Here is a 22,895-nt window from a genome sequence, read left to right as displayed (position 1 = left end):
TGTCAGGCAGCTATTTAGCTTCCAGAGAATGGTCCCAGACAACTCTAGCCACCTGGCCTTCATGCGACCTGGAATACAGAGCCTACTTATCTCTGGACTTATCAACAAAATTCTGCCTCCTCATTATCGAGTTTGCTTCCTAACTCAGACTGGTTTCCCAGCTAGGTTAAGAAAATTCTCCACATTATGGGAGGGGCCTTTGTCCTCTCCACTTTCCTGCCACTCCCAGTCTAACTGATTCCTTTCAGTTGGATATTTCCTGTATTGTTTATCTGATACAACATACAGTATTCTCTTTCACCAGAAGTATTAAGTTTTTATTGCTGCTGTGACAAATTACTGTTAAATTTACTGCTTTAATATTATTTAAATTTATTTATTTGAAAGGTAAGAAGAGAGAGAGAGCTTCCATTTACTGGTTCACTCGCTAAGCTGAGTGACTCAGTCCAGGTCTCCTATGTGGATGGCAGGGACCCAAGCACTTGAGACATCTGTTACCTCCTGGTTGCATATAAGGGGAAGCTGGATCAGAAGTGGAGCCATGACTTGAACCCTGGCATTTCTATACGGCATGTTGGTGTATCAAGCTGTATTAAACACTAAGTCAAATGCCAACTCTAAATCCAATAGTTTAAAACAACACACATTCATTGTCTTATGGTCCTGAAGGTCAGAGTCCACAGTGAGCCTCAGCATGTTCAAGTCAGCAGAGATGGTTCCTTCTGGAGGCTGGTGAGAGAACTCCATTCCTGCTTTCTCATTCGAGAGGCTACTGCAAGTATCTGGCTGTGATCCCATTGTTGCAGCAGTGCACTCTCCTGCTCCTACTGTCACATCTCCTACTAGCTCAGTTTCTGCCTCCTCTTATGGAACTCTTGTGATTACACTGAGCTCACCCACATAATTAGGAAAACCTCTCTACCTCAAGGTTTATGATTAATAACATCCCTACGATTCTCTTTATCATTTTCTAACAAGTTCAATGGCTCTGGGAGTGACATGTGACATCCTTGGGAGTGTGAATTATGTCTTCTGCCACAGTCAGCTCCTGAGACTCCAAGATTCACTTTCATCCCTCATGCAAAACACAGTCACTCTTCTACATGACTTCCAAAAGTGTTAAACCATTATAGAATGACCTCAAGCCTCAATCTCTTCTCATTTTCATCAGACAAAAAAAGAAAAATATCATATTTTAAAATGTTTAAATAGCATGGGTAAAAGTTTGAGTTAAATTCACCTCCATATGCTGAGCTGAGGAACAAGAAAAAATTAAACACTCCCAAAACACAATGTCAGTTATAGATGTTCCCTTCATCCAAACTCCAAAGCTCTTTCTCACTCTCTTGATTCAACATCAATGTGAAATAAGAGAATGTAATAGCCTGCTCAACCGTGAGCTGGTATAACTAACATATGACATTCTCCTCAAGAATCCCAAAATCCTGTAGCTACTGCTATGTGAAAGATAAAAGAGGCTCTTTGAAGTCTGGACATCAAAGAAATCCCCTGAATCTAAAAACATGATATCAAAGTAACAATGCAAAGCAAAGAATCATTTAATATCTGGATTCTCAAAGAGTGGTCCATATACAAAGTCTTACCCCAAGCTGGGCATTTTAAAAAATGCATCCTCTCATCCTGTACAACAGACTCATTAACAGAATATGCATGTTACTAAGATCCTTGGGCGAGTCCCTGCACAGTAAAGTCTGAGAAATATTACTTTACATTTAGCAAATATCCATAGCTTCACCTTTCTAGAGATGTTCATCTCATTATGTGGCACACCACAATACCTAATGTACATTTAAAATATTTATTATTTTTGAATCAAGTAAATAAATTACCTCTTTACACATAGAATTAAGTATATTTTTATACAAGGAAATAGTTTATTATTTCAAAATCATTAATGCTATTAACATCAAGATAACTTGTCAGGATGTATTCTGGTCCACTAAAATCTACTAACCCCAGTATGTGTTGTGACAAATAGTATTGCCTTCAAGCTCATAAAAAATACAGAATCTCGTGGGGACACTTGGTGCAGAAGTTAAAATGTTACTTGGGATGCTCACTCCCCATACCAGAGCCTGAGTCTGAGTCTCTATTCTGCTTTCTTCTAATGGGCACCCAGAAAGACAAAAGATGCTGCCTCCAGCCACTGGCATCTTTGGGAGATCTGGAATGAGGTCTCAGGCTGGCACAGCCCTGGTTGTTGTGGGTGTTTGTGGAGTAAATAAGAGATGGGAGGTCTCTGTGTTTCTGTCTTTATATTTCTCTCTCTCTTCTTATCAAATAAATTATTATTTTAAATAATAGAAATACAGGGTGCTGGCATTGTGGTACAATGGGTTAAGCTGCCACCTGAGCCATTGGCATTCCATATGGGTGCCATTTTAAGTTATGAATTCTCCACTTCCTATCCATAATCCTGCTAATGCTGCCTGTGAAAGCTGTGGACAATGGCCCAAGTGCTTGGGCCCCTGGCACCCACATGGGAGTCCCAGTTGGTGTTCTAGGCTCTTGGCTTCAGAGTCCTTGAAGCCACTTGGGAAGTGAACTTGCAGAAAAAAGATTTTTCTCTCTCTCCCTGACTCTCCTCTCTCTGTAACTCTTTCAAATAATAAATAAATAAATCTTTAAAAAATATTACAGAATCTCAGACCCAACTCAGACGTGTTAAATCAGAATCTGCACATTACTATGAGTGATCTCTGCACTTAAATGCTTGCTGATAATTGACAGGTTTAAAAATGACAGAGAATCCCCTCAAGCGAAGCTGGGCAACTGGGGAAATATCAACTGAAATTTCTTCTTTTTTGAGTGTGGGCTCTGAGAAATGGAAATCCTTGGAGACAATTTGTCTCCAAGGTATTTAGTGCCTGGCAGAGCTAAACCCAAGATAAACCCACATAGCACAGCAATCAAAATCTCTCAGGTGATTCTGAGAGGCGAGGATGTTTGCCCCTCTGAAGCTGAAAAAGCACAAACCGGAGAACTGGAGATGCTGACCTGTGTCACAGACCAGCTTCACCAGTGACTCTGAGACCAAGGTCTGGGCCCTGCCTTCTCACCACTAAGATCGCAGAACAACAGAACACTGGGTGCCTGCCGTTCCCAACACTAGCCTCTGTGCCACTGTCTTCCAAGTCAAAGAGAGTACGTGGAAAGTAAAATTTGGCCCTGGTCTCAGACAGAAGAAAGGTGAGTGTGATTCTCCTACACTTGTGATTTGAAACTAGTAGGTCTGGGAGTAACTATTGTGAAGATTCAGGAAAATAATCTTCAACAATTATCCTTTACCTATAAATACTTGTTAAACTCCTACAGTATGCCAACCACTTTGGTAGGCGCTGGGGCTATAGAGAAGATTAGGTCAGGCTGACTTGACTTACACTGTAGCTCACAGTCTAAAAATGTACTGCTTGGAAATTGCAGATTTCTGGGCATACAGTAGGAAGGTGCAATCAAATACAATGGATTAGAGCATCCTTCCATGACTACTTCAGTATAAAATGAAGCTTGAACAGCAGTAAATGTTTGCTAGACAAAGAGAGGACAACGTTGGTAAGACTATCTCCTGTACAACAAATCACTAATGAAAAGGGGAGCATGGAGTGGGTGTTGGAGCACGGCAGGTTAAGTTGCTGCTTCTGCTGCCCACTTTCCATGTGGGAGTGGCTGCTCATGTCCCGGCTTCTCTGCTTCTGAACCAGCTTCTTACTAATGCATCCTGGGAGGCAGCAGTTGATGGCTCAAGGGTTTGGGACCCTGCCACCCATGTAGATGTGGATGGAGATCTAGGATCCTGAGTTTGGCCCAGTCCAGCTGTAGCTGTTGCAGGCATTTGCAATGTTGACCAGTGTATGGAAGCTCTCTGTCTCTGCTTCTGTTTCTCGCTCTGCCTTTCAAGTGAATGAACCTAAGTAATAAACATTAATAAAATATAGACAGTGAGTAGTCACTCAGTGCCACAGACTAGAGGTGAAAGAAGCCAAATATTCCTGTAGAAAAGGAAGCGTATTATAGGAACCAACAGTAGAGAGATAGAGGGAAGGAAAGTATGTATATTTGCATACATTATCCTAGAGTAATAAATCCTTTTGTCAATGCTTTTGAAAATAGATCACCTTCTGTTTTTGACTCTGTTTTATGACTAAGAATAAATAGCTTCTCTCCCTCTATTTCTCTCTGTAGCTCTTTCAAATACATAAATAAATTTTAAAAAACAATAGCTCATCTCATTTCTATGAATTCAACTGTTAAATACCTTTCCTTGTATTGATTAAAGGATGTATTTGTAACACCATATACAAACTAAAATTCTCTTTCCTTTTGTGTTCTTTGTATATACAAAAATGTCTACTAATTATTTCTTACTTTTGAATATTCCCTAAACTATTGACAGTGTCTGTACACTTTCCATCTTGTCAGTATTTCAGATTTTACAGACATTATATTTTTATAAGTGAAATCTGAATCTCCCATAGCTTTTTCTCACCATGCAGGTTTTCTGTGGACTTCATGGAGTCCATAAGGAATAATGCCTTTATTTTTTCATATGGTGTGCAAGAAAGTCAGATATCTTATTTTTGAAGAATTTTAAAAAATAAAGTAGCAATTAACATTTTTCTTTCACACTATTTTTAATTTGCTTGCATAATTATTTTCATTATTCAGATACATTTTCCTTGTTGACTCAGTCCTAGGACTGAAGTTATAGTAATTTGGTGTATTGCTGACCAAAGTATATGTATTGGCCGGTGCCGTGGCTCACTAGGCTAATCCTCCACCTTGCGGCGCCAGCACACCGGATTCTAGTCCTGGTCGGGGTGCCGGATTCTGTCCCGGTTGCCCCTCTTCCAGGCCAGCTCTCTGCTGTGGCCAGGGAGTGCAGTGGAGGATGGCCCAAGTGCTTGGGCCCTGCACCCCATGGGAGACCAGGAGAAGCACCTGGCTCCTGCCTTCGGATCAGTGTGGTGCGCCGGCCGCAGTGCGCCGGCTGCAGCGTCCATTGGAGGGTGAACCAATGGTAAAGGAAGACCTTTCTCTCTGTCTCTCTCACTGTCCACTCTGCCTGTCAAAAAAAAAACAAAACAACAACAACAACAACAAAAAACAAAGTATATGTATCATCTCATAGGGGTTGGCAACCTCCAAGTCCAGGTTTAACATATAACCTTATCTCATTCTTTATTTGTAATCCCACATGGCTGGATTGGGCAGATTCCTCACAGCTACTGTCAAATACACCCAATTTTTAATAAGCAAGATTGAATAAAATAGCTGTATTTTTTAACAAAAATCAGCACATAATAGTCATGTAAGAATTTAAGTGGTTCAGTATGTATATACAATATGTAAGGATCAAATCAGAGTAATTAACATCTATATCACCTCAAATGCTTGTATTTTCTTTGTGGTGAAAACACTCAAAATCTTTCTGCTAGCTATTTTAAAATATACAATGCATTATTGTTTACAATACTCACTGTAATGTGCAACAGCACACTAGGACTTATTCCAGTTATAATTGTACACCCATTAACCAAATTGTATCCCCCCCCAACCAATCCCTCATCTGTCCTGGTTTCTGATAACTGGTGTCCTATTCTCCACATGATCTGAGAAATTAAACAGAGAGCCAGTATACCCTTAATTTTTCCCTATATTCATATGGGAAAATTGTTTGTTTCACAAGAAGTATTTTCTAAAGCCTGATATTGATGCTATGGAGATTAGAGTAGGAAAAATAAATAACAGAAAATACATGTTTAAATAAATGAAAATCAAATACTTTTTATTTTATAACTTTGAATTAATTTAGTAAATCATTGAAAAATTTTACTCTGATTTTACTCCAGTTTTCTTGTCATGTTATGCCTCATAATGGTGAATTGCACACTTCCTGGTATCAAACATTACAACATTTCTCTTCTTCTTAACAACCAATCAACTCTTGATTTTATTTACTTTTCCAGTTTAATGTCATCTGTAAATTAGATGACCACAATTCACATCTCAATCTTAACTCAAGATAGGAAAATATTTTAATAGTATAGAATTAGATTGTGTTACATTAGATCAAATAATGTGTTAATTTAGTATTTATTTCTCTAGACTTCAGTTTAAGGTCTGGCCTCTTGTATCTTAATAATGTTTCCTGAATAAAAGAAAGAAAGAGAGAGCGAAAGAAAGAAAGAGAAGAGAGAGAGGAAAGGGAGGAGAGGAGAGGGAAGGGTAGAAACATAAGTAGTGAAGATGCCCTGCATCAGCCCTGGAAACCCGTCACTGGACTGACTTTAACACCTGAATCCAATTGCCTTAATACCCAACTAATTATCACCATTGCTTAATTGTTTTCTTTTTATTTTATTTTCTTTTTATTTTCTTTTTAGATAGGTTAGATATTTAAGCCCCATTCTGAGAGAATCTGATTCACAAAGACCCTAATATAGGGTAGGGAAATGTATCCATATATCCATATGAATGTTGAGAATATTTTCAAAGTTCCAGAAGCTATTAAAATAGAAAAGAATTATTAAATACCAGAATGAAAAATGAATATAGAGGCTTAACTAAAATAACTTTACAAGTAATATTAGAAGTTATTGCAATTTTCAAAGTTGATCATGTTGGAAATAGTGTATGAACAAATTGGTTAGAACTATAGAGGTAGCCTTCAGAAGAGCTATAAAGAAAACACTTATTGGAGCTATTCAAAAGAGATTATGTTCTCTCTTAGGGATAATCTAAGAGCATAGAAACCATTAATCAAGAGCTTTGTTTTTCATTATGATCATGTTTACATTTTTACATTCATTATGTTTCATATATAATCTGACTTTGGGTTTCTGATGATTAGCCACATTGGGAAATCCCTGCATTAAACAAACAAAACAGAACGCTTTTTGTTCTCCCTCTGACTGTGTTGCACCAGTCCACATTGTTTTCTTTTATTCACAAGTGTGTTATCAGAGACTATGCCACCTGCTTCTATGAAATGAACTGTGCCCATGGCATATCCAAATTAGCTATTAAAGTATTGCGTTGGACATAAAATTTCCTGATTTGAGATATGCTCAGTTCTAGAAAGGAGGGCAACTACTGATCCGCATTTAAATGTTAAGTGGAGACAGATTTGAGGAGAGAGGGTTATAGAGAGTGAAGGATAGGTCGTTATTATATCCAGCTTGGGTCTGTAGAAATGAAACATTTGTTTCATTTCAGTAATCAGCCATTTTTACTCTGTTCAAATATTATGATAAATTTTATACAAGTCCTAAATGATAACCATAAGTAGTCAAATTACCCACTTAGTACTTTAATATTGGCTTAGATACTATTTATTTGTTTAGATATTTTATACAGGAATTATATTAACTTGAATCTATCCATGTGTTTGTGGAGCTTGATATCCTTACAATATTAAGTTGTGCAATAATGAATAATGATAAATCCCTCCCTTATTAAGGGCATTTCTAATTTCTATCAGGGTCATTTGAAAGTTTCAGTGTATAAATGTTTAATGTATTTTGGTACATGTATTTCTAAATACTTGATATTAAGATTTTATCTGTTTTATGTGAAATTGTTTTAAATTTTTATTCCACTCATAGTGTCTTTCGAAAAACCTTGTAATTGAGGACACAGAAGATCTCATGGAAGAGGATGGAGGATGAAAGGCTTTATAAACACTAACCAGCAATAATTCTGTGATAATATGCTCAAATCAGACACACAGGATTTCAGCAAGGCAGAGATATTGCCAAATAAAATGAGCTATTCCATAATGACAATGAATCTAATTGAAGTTTTTGACAATTAAAGGGACAAATAAACAAATCAGAAGATTTGGTAGGAGGCATTGAAATACCTCTTTCAACAGCTATTAGAATAGCAGACCAAAAGGAAAAAAAAAAGAACTCTAAAAAACAAAAAGCAAAAACACTGTACATATGGAAGATCTCAATAACAATGAGAGATTGGATGCAATCACATGACCCGAAAAACTAGAAAACACATTGTTTAAGAGCCTTGGGAACATTTTTTAAAACTGACCATATACTGTGTTGTGAGACAAACCTTAGCAATAACTTAGGTAACTCAGGGTATGTTCATTGACAACAATAAAATTATAATAGATATTTTTTATAAAATGAATAGTTTTTAAAAATCTCAACATTTATAAATTTAATTGCTTTCACATATTCCATGGGACAATGAGAAAAAATTTAAACAGCCATTTCACTTATAGAAATTCTTTTTTTTATTTTTAAAGATTTACTTTATTTATTTGAAGACAGAGTTAGAGAGAGAGAGAGAGAGAGAGGACTTCCATCCACTGGTCACTCCCTAAAAGGTGAAACGGCCATGGCAGGAGCTTTATCTGGAGCCAGGAGCTTCACCAGGGTCTCCCAGATGGGAGCAGGAACTCAAGGCACTTGGACCATCAACCATTGCTTTTCCCAGGCCATTAGTTGGGAGCTGGATAAGAAGTGGAGCAGCCAGTACTCGAACTGGCTCACATATGGGATGCTGGCATTGCAGGCGGAGGGTTTATCTGCTAGGCCACAATGCTGGCCCTGACAATGAAAAGTTTAAACAGAAAGTATGAAATATTTTAAGTTGATTAACATTTCAGATTGAATATATTAAAACTTGTGAGATGGATCTAATATGGGGTAGGGAGGGAAATTTATGGTTTTGTCGACCTAAAAGAAATAAGAGAGGGCCGGCGCTGTGGCTCACTTTGCTAATCCTCTGCCTGCCGCACTGGCACCCTGGGGTTCTAATCCTGGTTGCTCCTATTCCAGTCCAGCTGTCTGCTGTGGCCCGGGAAGGCAGTGGAGGATGGCCCAAGTGCTTGGGTTCCTGCACCCGCATGGGAGACCTGGAGGAAGCACCCGGTTCCTGACTTTGGATCCACGCAATGCCGCCCATAGCGGCCATTAGGGGAGTGAACCAACGGAAGGAAGACCTTTCTCTCTGTCTCTCTCTCACCGTCTATAACTGTACCTGTCAAATAAAAAAAAAAGAGAGAGAGAAAAGCCCACTGCTCTGAGGCAGTATAGACAAAGGCTGTAAATAATAATCAAACCCCAAGATGTCACTTTCACTGATATACATTAATTTTGTGTGTGTGTATTACTTACCACAAATCAATGGAAATGTGATATTTGTCTTTTTGGAACAGTGGTCTTTCTACTTTTAAATGGTTGAACTCTTTACTTATGATGATTAAGCCTGTGATTATTAAATAAATTAAAAATATGTTATTGCAAAAATTAAAAAAGAAAGGAAGGGAGGTGGGTGGAGGGAGAGAGAGAAGTACAGTTTTAATCTTAGAAACACATCTATGAACTGTGTGAAATCTGTTGTTATATTAACAACTAAAAAATCAAATACTGCTGGATTTACTTCCAAAAAGCAGTGTAAAATTCCCATGTCCGTTGGTAATGTATTAAAGTACTATTTTATTCATAATTAAATAAAATTTCAAGATTATCTACTAAAAAGTTTCATGTGAAAAATGTTATTGCTTCTTAAATATCCTTCTAAGTTGTTTATCATCATCAAAATCTAATATTCCCTAAGAATATCCACAATTACTAACTTGATTGTTGATGATGGCATAAATACAAACAAACAATGTAACATGTAACTTAACTTGAAATGATTTTGTGTGTTATCTGCTACTGTGGAGTTTTGGACTGCACTTCTCTGTTTTATTAAAATTATCTCTACTCAAAAAAATAAGAAACAAGAGAGATTCTCAAAAAATATCAATAATTATTTGGGAAGAGTAGAACATTGTAATGGGAATGTATGTGCCACTGTAAACTGTGCATGTTCAAGGAGATTGAGACAAGGGAAAGATTTTACTAGTAAAGCAGGGAGAATATTTATGTGAGCTAGTTGAATGTAAAAGTTCTTTGTCTTGGAGGCCTGAGGCAGGACTTGGTAGAGGTGATAGTACCGTGTTCTGCCAAGAGCATCTTGTCTGGATTGTTGCAGTGTGAAACCGTGTTAAAGATGAGCTTTATTATCTTCCTCTTAATTCCTGGCTTCTATGTTTTTTGGGTCTGACAAGAATGCTTTCATCTTGATCTTAGTAACTTGCACAATGTCTAGTATATATCAGAAAAGAATAAAAGTTAAAGTACTAATGGAAGCTTTTACTTCAAGAGGTTAAGAAAGAACTAGAAATATACAGAATGAAGTTCTAAGAAATAATTTAAATGAAAAGTAAATATATCATTCATAAAATTAACATAGCAAAAATTTAGTTTACCTTAAGTAATACAATTAAAAAGCATTCTAGAATGACTGATGAGAACAAAAATTAGAGCTATAACTTATTGATTTCAAGAGTGAAAAATCATAAATCTCTGCACACTCTACAATTTTCTTTAAGTGTTAAAGAAAACATTGCCAAATAAACAATCAAAAAACTAATGCAAGCATTCTGATCATTTGCATACTAAGTGAATGTGTTCAAATTTCAACTTATAAAAACTTGGAGAAAAGATAATATCTAAATAATCATATCAGTCAAATAAATTTAATCCATAGCTATCAATTCTCACACAAAGAAAATCACACATCTGAAATACTACACACATGATAATCACAAATCTTTAGTACATGTTGGGCTATTTATTCTCCAAAACAAAATGTTTTCATGTTTATGTTATTTTGTAGATAGGTAATTTATTCATTTTACTTATTTTAAAAATATTTATTATTTATTTATGTATGTATTTGAAAGACAGAGTCACAGAGAGAGCTAGAGACAGAGAGAGAGAGAGGTCTTCCATTCATGGTTCACTCCACAAATGGCCTCAACAGCCAGAGATGGGCAGATATGAAGCAAGGATCCAGGAGCTTCTTCGGGGAAAGCACCTGGGAAAACAATGGACGATGGCCTAAGTGCTTGGGCCCCTGTACCCATAGGGGAGACCAGAAGAAGCTCTGGCTTCTGACTGGCCGAGCTCCAGCCACTGTGCCCATTTGGGGAGTGATCCAGAAGATGGAAGATACCTCTCCCTCTCCCTCTCTCTCTTTCTCTCTCTCCCTCTCTGTAACTCTACCTTTTAAATAAATAAATAGTTTGTTTTAAAATTAAAGTGATAATAGGTATCGACAACACAATAATGACTGTGCTTACTTTCTGATGGATAAATTCTTTTACAGAATTGTAGTCAAGACACAAGGAGGTTACTTTACTTCCCCACAGGAGTCAGCTGAACATGAACAGATTATCACAGAGGCACTTTGACATTAAGACCCCAGCGTTTATCCACTACTCATCCGGCTGCCATTTAAAACCACAGCTGGTCCAGGGACCACAAACCAGCTCACTGTGGCACTAATAGATTTGCACAATGGTTGCTATAGATATTGCTTTATTTTAATAATTTTTGAAAAGTATCTGAGGGTTTTAGGCAGAAATCCATATTTCCTGATACTTACATTAAAATAGAAAATTCTGACAACTAGAAAGTCTGTGTGCATAGAATTTCAAGTAATTAAAGGGTACTATCTGTAGACAGGATTTGCTCTCTCCAAGTTGTCACTGAGCCAGTTTTATTTATATAAAACTGCTTCTCTAAATATTTATTTTGTGAATTTGAACTTTGAAATACTAGTTTGAAATTAATGGAATGCTCAAAACAAAAAACAGTCAAACATCTTCAATGATTATAAAATGTTTAATGTAAGATAAATTTTTAATACTTGAAAGCAAGATTTAATAAATTTTAAATGAGATAGATTTTACTTGTGCACATTGACACAAGTTAAGTAATAATGTTAAAGACCATGGGGATATTTAAACCAGGGATCATAAATACTGCATGCCCTCCTGCAACAGGATAGCAATGAAATCAATCTGACAACCTGTTTTTCTCATTTCTCTTCAGAAACAGACTCAAAGCAATGACAGCAGGAAATCATTCCATAGTGACGGAGTTCCTCCTGGCTGGGCTCACAGAACAGCCAGAGCTGCAGCTGCCCCTCTTCCTGCTCTTCCTGGGAATCTATGTGGTCACCGTGGTGGGCAACCTGGGCATGATCACACTGATTGGGCTCAGTTCTAACCTACACACCCCCATGTACTATTTCCTCTGTAGTCTGTCCTTCATTGATCTCTGTCAATCCACTGTCATTACCCCAAAAATGCTAGTGAACTTTGTGGCACAGAAGAACACCATCTCCTACCCTGAGTGCATGACTCAGCTCTACTTCTTCCTGGTTTTTGCTATAGCAGAGTGTTACATGCTGGCTGCAATGGCATATGACCGCTACGTTGCCATCTGTAGGCCTTTGCTTTATAATGTCATCATGTCCCATAAGGTCTGCTTTTCCCTGATTCTAGGGGTATATGGTATAGCTGTGGTTTATGCATCAGCCCATACGGGCTGCATGGTTAGGATTCATTTCTGTAAACTGGACGTGATCAACCATTACTTCTGTGATCTTCTTCCACTCCTAAAGCTTTCTTGTTCTAGTACCTATGTCGATGAATTGTTAGTTCTAGCTATTGGTTCACTTAACATTTTCATCCCAACCCTGGCCATCCTTAGTTCCTACAGTTTCATTATTGGCAGCATCATCCGCATTCGCTCCACTGAAGGCAGGACCAAAGCTTTCAGCACTTGCAGTTCCCACATGTTGGCAGTTGTGATCTTCTTTGGTTCTGCAGCATTTATGTACCTACAACCATCATCTGTCAACTCCATGGACCAAGGCAAAGTATCATCTGTGTTTTACACTATAGTCGTGCCTATGTTGAACCCTCTGATCTACAGTCTTCGTAATAAAGATGTCAATGTTGCTCTGAAGAAGATATTAGTAAAAGTATCACTGTGAACAACATAATAGGAAGATGACTTTTTTATCTACATCATTGATTATCACATGGCATGAATTGATGTCTTGATATATTTAATTTTAGTTCATCTGTCATCTTTTAGTTACTTGTTATTTCAACTTTGGAGTTTTTGATTAAGTGAGTTCGTGTAGCATTTGTCTTCCTGTGCCTAGTTTATTTCACATAACACAGTGTCCTCCAGGTCCATCCATATTGTCACAAATGATAGAATATCATTTTCTGAGGTTTAATAATATCATTTATATCTATATCTATATTTATATCTATATCCTCATGTTCTTTATCAATTCATCCATTGGTAGAACCTTACATTGATTCCATATCTTACTTATTGTGGATAATACTGCAATGAACAGGAGAGTACAGATACCTATTTGACACCTTAATTTCATTTCCTTGAAATGTATACACAACAGTGGGATGGCTGGATGATATGGATGACATGGGTAGCTCTGCATAATAGAAGTGAGAGCACTCTATGGGTCTCCCCCGTTTCTGAACCATCTGTCACTTTCAGTGCAAGGACTGTGACTATTGGTATCACAGTTGCATGCTAGGAATACTTGGCTTTGCAAGTCTGCACTTTTGTTCAAATGTGACAAAATGTCATGGGGCCCTAGAGATGGAATATGCTTAGTCTTCCATACGCTAAGGCAGAATATTTTCCAATAATTTTCATTATTTTCAATATGGTGGCATGCTGTGGCGGCCTGGTCTCTGATAGTTGAGTGTAGGCAAAGTGATTTCTTTCTCTGAAGCAAAGCTAGCATGCAGACACTAGGTACCTCCTCCCCTGAGCCCCAGGCCTGTGATTACTGCAAATTCCACATATAACAGGACGGTTGGCATCCTTAATGGGTCTATTGGAGATCATCCATCCATCCTTTGCCTGTAAACTGAGAGCTCTCCCAACTGGGTACCTGGGATGCAGTTACTAGTGTTCAACTTTTCTATCTGTCCTGTCATCCCAGTCTCTATGTCTTACAGGGTTCCTCTTGTAATCCCCTTAGTTCCAGCACTTCACCTCAACCACTCAGCTCAAAATTCTGTATTTCATTTGTTGCTAGGTACCTCTCTGAAGAGGAAGCAAGTGGTGGGCACCTCTATTTATCCATCTTGGAATATAATCTCTTCCAATCAACCTCTAAAAGACAAGATTTCTGGCACATTTTTAAAATTTTTCCAGTTTTCTTATGCGGTATAAATGCTTATACTTTAAACTGAACACACTAATTGCTAACTCCAATTATTAAGTACTAAGTAAGGATCAATTATTTTTTTGAAAATGAGGACTAAGGATATACTTTAAAAAGCCATAATACATTGTTGAATAGTATTGAACCAGACTGGAATTTCTGATTTGTATTTCCTGAGTTCTGATGATCCATATCTCCACCCTCTAACTTCTGTAGTAGAGTGCATACATTATAAATGATGTTTTACAACAATTTGATCAGTATGACCCTTCTCATATGTTCAGAGCTCAATTAATTCTGACTTTGGCCACTTCAACCATGAAGTCCAATTAATGTAGAACAATTTCAGTCCATAGCTTCTCTGGAGACAGTAGTGGAAGACACTACTGAATATAAGGCATTCAACTGAATTTCTGGTGTTGTTAAACTTAGAAACAAGGTAATACAGTCCCTCCATGTTTGAGAAACTATTGAGATATGTGTATGAGATCTGCCAAGTAGTTTATTTTATTTTATAATTTCTAATCCTATAGTCGAAATGGTATAACTAGTTAGGATATGCTGTGGTCCTCTAAACCATGCTAATCATGTGGTGTGGGTTGTGAACCAGTAGCACTGGTTATAAATAAATAATAAATAAATAGCTTATAAAAATCTAGACTTTCAGACCCCACCCAGAAGTAAAAATAAAAAGAAAGTTGTCCAACATGAAAATACCACATTACTATAGTTTGAGTTGAAAACACTTTATTTTCTATTTTTACGTTTTAATTTTTTCACTTTCTTTTTTAATATTACTAAGTTTTTAACAGATTCCATATAGTTTATTGTTATAATTCTAAGAATATAATGGTAGGTGTAGTGTACATAAACATGCAAGTATATTCAAATGATTACTATAATAATTATCATATTCCATGTGAATAAGATAAACATTTTAAGAAATTCTTGATGTATATGCACAAATCCTGATTATGGATTGACATGACTAAGCTTGTCAGGAGAACAACTGGGGAAGTGTCTACTTTAATTGCTGCTTATTTAAAGAGTATGATCCCTGAGAAATTGAAATCCCTGGAGAGCATTTGTCTCTGTGATATTTAGTACCTTGCAGATCCAAAACCTGGACAGCCCTTCACAGTAGAGCAATCGGAGTCACACAGGTGACTGTGAGAGATGTGGATGTTTGCTCCCCTGAGACTGGGGAAACACAAACCGAAGAACTGACGATGCTGACCTGGGATGCAGTCCAGCTTCAAAAGTTACTCTGAGACTAAGACCTGGACCCTGCCCTCTCAGAACTATAGCTCACAGAACGTTGGGTACCTGCAGCTCCTAATACCAGCATCAACGTACTACTCCAAGTGAAAGAGAGCAACTTTCACATAAAATTGGGCACTGAGACTCAAGAGAGAAGAAAAGTGAGTGTTTCATTTTTACAGTTGTGATTTGTGCTTACTGGGCTGCAAGTAAACTATGTGAAAACTCAGACAAATGTTAATAAATTCTTTCATGTATTAATTTAATCATTGTATTCATTTATTCCTAAAATGCTTTTTAACTTTCTGTTAAATGTCATATTGTGGGCCAGCGCCGCGGCTCACTAGGCTAATCCTCCACCTTGCGGCACCGGCACACCGGGTTCTAGTCCCAGTCGGGGCGCCAGATTCTGTCCCAGTTGCCCCTCTTCCAGGCCAACTCTCTGCTGTGGCCAGGGAGTGCAGTGGAGGATGGCCCAAGTCCTTGGGCCCTGCACCCCATGGGAGACCAGGAGAAGTACCTGGCTCCTGCCATCGGATCAGCGCAGTGCGCCAGCCGCGGCGGCCATTGGAGGGTGAACCAACGGCAAAGGAAGACCTTTCTGTCTGTCTCTCTCTCTCACTGTCCACTCTGCCTGTCAAAAAAAAATATGATATTGTGCTAGTTACCGAATACAGAGGAGAGTAACTTTGGTGCATTATCCAGCTTACAGTGTAGCTCACGGCCAAGATATGTACTGCTTAGGAATTACAACTTTCTAAGCTTGCAGTAGGAAGGTCTACTCAATTATTAGAAATGGGAGAATGTTCCATAGTGACATGAACACAAATAGAAAACAAGAGAGAGAAACTGTTTGGTGAGATTCTTTCAAGCGGAAGGAGCACAAATAAAAATGCAGACAACTGAATCTATGTGACATATTACAGAATCTGCAAGAAGCCTAAAATTTCTGTTGCAAAATAGGACTTCAGGAACTGGGAGTGGAGAGGTAGGAGATAGTAGGTAGTTATACTAGTTCAAAGGATAAATTTAGGAAAATTTCCCCTAGATTTGTGAAGGTATATCATCATTAAGTTTATGGTTGAATATATTTAGCGCCCAAGATCATTGCACTTTTTTTTGACAGGCAGAGTAGACAGTGAGAGAGAGACAGAGAGAAAGGTCTTCCTTTTCCATTGGTTCACCCCCCAAATGGCCGCTGTGGTTGGCGCGCTGCAGCCAGCACACCGCGCTGATCTGAAGCCAGGAGTCAGGTGCTTCTCCTGGTCTCCAATGCGGGTGAAGGGCCTCCACTGCACTCCCGGGCCACAGCAGAGAGCTGGCCTGGAAGAGGAGCAACCGGGACAGAATCCAGTGCCCCGACTGGGACTAGAACCCTGGGTGCCGGCACCACAGGCGGAGGATTAGCCTATTGAGCCACAGCGCCGGCAAGATCATTGCATTTATAAAATCAGAAATGTGGGAATATTTTTCTTATAGTCACTAAAGTTTATATTCTTAAATGTGTCAAATAATATATGCAAAATAAAACTCTCTTCCCTTATGCGTCCCTTGGGATATTTAAAAATGCATGCTAATTATCCCAAACTTTCAAGTATTTACAAAGATCTTCATAGATTCTCAACACCTTTCAACTTAAAATGGATATCCATTACTAAACATAAAACTCAAAGTACAATACCACAGGTGTAGACTAGTGCTCACAAACCTCACTGTGTGTACAGAATGTGGTAGGATCTATATTGCATATAGGATAAATAACTGGTACATCTTATAGCTGTTGGTGTCCACTAAGTAGATGTGGATGTTACAGGTTACTCTCCATCACCTCCAGAGACCAAATTAGTACTTAAGCAGCATTACAACTCACGGAAACATGATACATAAGTTGTGAAGCTTATTAAACTTAATGAAATTAATACTGATCATTCTAATCATATTGTAGAAATTAATCCAGAATATTTAATTGCTTTATTCATCACACATTGTGATGAAGTTAGATATTTGCCTTGGTAATTTTTCACTTGTGTATTTCAACTATTTCCACAAAGCTTGATATTTACATAACTGATTTGCTAACTTTGTTTATTTTGTTTGTATTTTGATTTTTTAGAGATTTAAAATATCTGAACCTCACCCTCAGAAATCTGTTTCATTAACTCAGGTATAGAAGTAGCAAATCTAAATTAAACAAATAAAACAATGAGGATTTCTCCATTTAAGTTCAGAGAATTTTGCAAGTTCTTGGATAAATCTTCTGAGATTAGAGTTAAAGTTTTAGAAAAGACTAAGAAAATACCTGGTAGAACACAATTATGAAACGTTCAAATCCTAGAGATCATGGAACCAAGTTCCCAACTCTAATCCCCACGTAACATGGGAAGTTCATATAACATTCATGAATTTTTATTCTGTTAATCGTAGTACAAATTATTTCCAGCCATGGAGGGAAATTTTCAAAGAATAAGAAACAGAAATGTTTATTGGAACTACTCAACAGAGAGTACATTGTCTCTGGGGAACAGGACCGAGAGCATAGGGAGATGATTAAGGAACTTTTGACTTTCATTATAATCATGTTTACAGTTTTACATTTGTCATCTTAGGCAAACATTATGATCTCTCTAAGCGACTCTGAAGATCAATCATGTTGGTAAACCCCTGTAGTAATAAACAGTCTGTGCTCAAGTTTGTGTCTATGCCTGACTGCCAAGCAACCAGCCCACATGAGCTTATTATCCACAAGCACGTTTAGTGCCTGTGGCATTTGCCTGTGGGAATCAAAGATGAAGTCTCTCCATGTCATGTCCATATTGTGTAAAGAATATGGCTTTGACACAAGCTAGACATTTTTTTAAAGATTTATTTATTTATATGAAAGTCAGAGTTACACAGAGAGAGAAGGAGAGGCAGAGAAAGAGGTCTTCCATCCACTGGTTCACTCCCCAATTGACCACAATGGCTGGAGTTTGTCCATCTGAAGTCAGGAGCCAAGAGCTTCTTCCGAGTCTCCCACGTGGGTGCAGGGGCCCAAGGATTTGGACCATCTTCCACTGCTTTCCTAGGCCACAGCAGAGAGCTGGATCAGAAGTGGAGCAGCCAGGACTCGAACCAGCACCCATATGGGATGCTGGCACTGCAGGTGGCAGCTTTACCCACTACATCACAGCACTAGCCCCCAAGCTAGACATTTGACACAAACTAGAATCTAGAAAAGAAGCATTTACTGATCCTATAAATGGATGCTGAATGGAGACAGATTCAAGGAGAAAGAGATATAGAGAATAAAGATGACATATTATAATATTGAACTTGAGTTTCTAGTGTCCAATATTGTTAAGTTTTACAAATCAATATTTTGTCTCTACTCCAATGTCACACCAAGCTGATATCTTCTATAAACCGTAAGAGATGAAAATAGACAGTGAAACAGCTCTGTTAGGACTTCATTGATACCTTACAGTAATGATTATTTCTTCAGATATTGTATGCGTGAATTTGATTAAGTCTAGTCATACATTTGAGAACCTTAACACCTTTCTAATATGGAGTCTTCTAATTCATAAATAGGATAAATTCCTCTACTTAATATGAGTTTTTCTGGTTTTTGTTAGTACTGACTAAATGATTCAACACCCAGGGGCCTGCATTGTGGTGTAGCATTGGTGTAGCAATGCTGGCATCCCATATAGGTGCTGGTTTGAGAGCTGCTCCTCTTCTGATACAACTCCCTGCAAATGTGCCTGGAAAAGTAGAAAAAGGTGACCCAAGTAGTTGGGCCTCTGCACCCATGTGAAAGACCTGGAAACAGTTATAAAAATGAGCATTGGTGACTTATTAGGAAAACTTCAGAAATTTGAAATAACTTGAATAACTCAGTATATTCATTGACCTCTATGAAGCTGAAAGAAACAATTTAAAAAGGAATGGAAAAAAAAAACTCAGTTTCTGGAAAGTTAGCCATTAAATTCTGTATAATTAATGACACAATGAAAAAGAACTCAGGAAGACTGAATGTCTTGTATGCGATAAAATATTATAGTTATTGTCTACCAGAATAGGAAACCATGCTTATAAATCTGTTTTCCAGGCCTATTCCTCTGCTTTAAGCTCCTTTCCAATTCACAGAAATTTTAAAAAAAGAAAGTAAAATTAGAATACTTAGGTTTCCATTTCTGCATTTCTAAATCTATAATTAATTATTGCTTGTTTTTCAATTGATAGGGTGTTAATAGGTATCAACAATGCAAAAATCATGTTCACTCTCTGATTGATAAGACTCTGCCAATTTCATTATAAAATAAGTGAAGTCATTTTCTTGTTGGTTTGAAAGTCCTAAAGCAAAGTGGTATTTTCCTTGTAGCAGTCAGTGAGTTAGTAATGGTGTCAAAGCATGAACACATGGCCTTTGACTTATGGCTTGACGCTTTAACCACTACTAATTCTCCTTCCTTCCGGAGAAGGCACAAGGGCTTGGTTCAGAAACCACAAACCAGCTAACTGTAGGTCACTCCAGGTGAAAGATATGACCAATAATTGTAGATGATACTTAATTTTGATAACATTTAGAAATCTTAAATTTTGTGCAGAAATTCATATTCCCTAATATATACATAATTTATAAAATAAGTATATTATATATAATTTATATATAAGTTTATAATTTATATACCATTAAATATATTTAATTTAATTACTTATAATTAAACAGTCTGAAATAGTAATGTCCCTGCCATAAGTTAGTTTCAGGTTGTTAAAATTTCTACCTTTATTTTTCTAAGGTATAGTTACAGAGAGAGAGAGAGAGGGAGGGAGAGACAGAGAGAGATTTACCAACCAACAGGTCACTCCCTAAGAGGCCACAATGACCAGAGCTGAGCCGATATGAAGTTAGGAGCCAGGAGCTTCTACTGGGTCTCTCATGTGTGTGCAGGGCACAAGCACTTGGGCCACCCTCTGTTGCTTCCCAAGTACATTATTCATGAGCTAGATCAGAAGTAGAGCAGCCAGGGCTTGAACTGGAGCCCATATGGGATGCCAGAGGCACAGATTGCAGCTTTACCAACTATGCCACAGCACCAGACCCCAAAGCTTGCTATCTTTAGACTGGGCTTGCCCTCTACAAGTTCTTAATCATCCAATTATGCTATTTTACCCTGACTGCTCTTTATATTTAAACATATAAACCTCAGGTTAATAATATTGCTTCATTAAAAAATACACTTTAAAGTAAACCATTACAGTACTAAATACATGGACAAAATATTTTTATATAAGTTAAAGTTATTGTGTTTGAAAAATAAGGCTAAATTGATATTAAACTGACATCATTTCTACTGTGATAAATTGATCCATTACTAAATGATCATAAGGATTGGGGAAAAGGGATGCCCTTCTCTAAAACAAAATAGCAACAAAGTCTCATCAGTAACCATATTCTTCTCTCCCCCCATCAGGAAGTGACCAGAAACAATGGCAGCAGGAAATCATTCCACGGTGACAGAGTTCATCCTGGCTGGGCTCACAGAACAGCCAGAGCTGCAGCTTCCCCTCTTGCTCCTATTCCTGGGAATCTATGTGGTCACTGTGGTGGGCAACCTGGGCATGATCATACTCATTGGGCTCAGTTTCCACCTGCACACCCCCATGTACTATCTCCTCAGCAGTCTGTCTTTCATTGATCTCTGTCAATCCACTGTCATTACCCCAAAAATGCTGGTGAACTTTGTGGCACAGAAGAACACCATCTCCTACCCTGAGTGCATGACTCAGCTCTACTTCTTCCTGGTTTTTGCTATAGCAGAGTGTTACATGCTGGCTGCAATGGCGTATGACCGCTACGTTGCCATCTGTAGCCCCTTGCTTTACAATGTCATCATGTCCCATAAGGTCTGTTTTTCCCTGATTGTAGGGGTGTATACTATAAGTACGGTTTGTGCATCAGCTCATACAGGTTGCATGTTTAGAATCTATTTCTGCAAATTGAATGTAATCAACCATTATTTCTGTGATCTTATTTCCATCCTAAAGCTCTCTTGTTCTAGTACTTATGCCAATGAATTGCTGATTCTCATCTTTAGTGGAATTAACATCCTTACCCCCAGCCTGGCCATCCTTATCTCCTACACCCTAATCATTGCGAGCATCCTTCGTATTCGTTCCACTCAAGGCAGGACCAAAGCCTTCAGCACTTGCAGCTCCCACATTTCAGCCGTTGCTGTTTTCTTTGGTTCTGCTGCATTCATGTATCTGAATCCATCATCTCTCAGCTCCATGGATCAAGGAAAAGTGTCATCTGTATTTTATACTGTTGTTGTGCCCATGCTGAACCCTCTGATCTACAGCCTGAGAAATAAGGATGTCCATATTGCCCTGAAAAAAATGCTAGAAAGAGGAAAATTCCTGTGAAAGGAGTCATGTGACTATTTCCTTAGATCTAAGTTTTGGTGATTGCATTGTAGGAATTAATGTATTTCATTTTAGTCTACCAGTCAATGTTTCCCTTCATTTGGTAGAATTCTGTTGACATAATTTCTTATTCCCAAAGCATTGTTTAAAAGATCTTATTTATTTGTTTGAGAAGCAGAGTTACAGACAGCGAGAGGGAGAAAGAAAGGTCTTCCATCTGCTGGCTCACTTCCTAAATAGCCACAATTGCTGGAGTTGAGCTGATATGAATCAGGAGCCAGGAGCCAGGAGCTTCTTCCAGGTCTCCCACTCATGTACAGGAGCCCAAGGATTTGGGCTCATCTTCTACTGCTTTTCCAGGCTACAGCAGAGAGAGAGAGAGAGAGAGAGAGAGAGAGAGAAAGAGATGGATCGGAAGAAGAGCAGCCGGGAGTAAAACCAGAGCCCATGTAGGATGGCAGTGCTGCAGATGGATGATTAACCTACTGCGCCACAGCACCAGCCCCTCCCAGAGCATTAATGACATTCTCCTTTCAGTTTTCTATCCTATGTGTCATTGTGACACAGATTAGTTGAAATGATAATAATGACACGTGTACATGAACCCACTAACACCAATCCCTTTGTCTTTCCCATTTTTCCATGCAAATGGTTTAAATAAAGTCTGCAACATAATAAACATTCTGACTTCCAACAATGATCAATAATTTATTTTCTATACACTGCAAAAACAGCATAAAATATCAACAGCATGCCTGCAATCATTAGCATTTTACACAGTTCTAATTTAGAAAAAAGAACTCCATATACCCTTGTACACTTTAATTTTTAGACTATTTCCTGTATTTCTTACATTAAAAACCTAACCATAACTACAAAATCTGATCCACAGTTGTGCATGCATTGTGGTTTGCCAACCTAATACCACTGCTTTGCCATTTAATTTTTTAGCTTTTAATTGCCTGCTTCTTGTCCACTTTTGCGCTGGACTATAATGCCCATGAAGTTTCCTCTGAAATAAGGCTCAGTGCCACATCTCCAGCACTTAGACAACCGCTTGCTTCCTGGTAGACTTTTGAAAATTATTTAATATTTACTCACCTTTTTAAAATATTTACATGAAAACCAGT

General features: G+C 38.0%; 2 protein-coding genes across 3 annotated transcripts; both read left to right on the top strand.

Annotated features, from left to right (window-relative positions):
* The first annotated feature begins 11,943 nt into the window (after positions 1-11,943).
* On the top strand, positions 11,944-14,184 carry LOC100354585 (olfactory receptor 8G1-like). 2 transcript variants are annotated; one of them, XM_008260054.4, is made up of 2 exons: positions 11,947-12,861; positions 14,167-14,184. In XM_008260054.4, the coding sequence occupies exons 1-2, from the start codon at positions 11,947-11,949 to the stop codon at positions 14,182-14,184; spliced, it is 933 nt and encodes a 310-aa protein (XP_008258276.3). The 2 variants fall into 2 exon arrangements, with proteins under 2 accessions (XP_069919061.1, XP_008258276.3); XM_070062960.2 differs by lacking the exon at positions 14,167-14,184 and having other exon boundaries at positions 11,944-12,879.
* A 6,645-nt stretch (positions 14,185-20,829) lies between these two features.
* On the top strand, positions 20,830-21,765 carry LOC103350550 (olfactory receptor 8G5-like). The gene has a single exon (XM_008266950.3). It carries the CDS (start codon positions 20,830-20,832, stop codon positions 21,763-21,765), a length of 936 nt encoding a protein of 311 aa, XP_008265172.1.
* Positions 21,766-22,895: the final 1,130 nt, after the last annotated feature.

The sequence above is a fragment of the Oryctolagus cuniculus genome, chromosome 1 (assembly GCF_051225735.1).
Source record: "Oryctolagus cuniculus isolate XC-2025 breed Fujian yellow rabbit chromosome 1, ASM5122573v1, whole genome shotgun sequence".
In the NCBI taxonomy this organism is placed as follows: domain Eukaryota; kingdom Metazoa; phylum Chordata; class Mammalia; order Lagomorpha; family Leporidae; genus Oryctolagus; species Oryctolagus cuniculus.
This window is presented reverse-complemented; position numbering and strand designations above follow the sequence as displayed.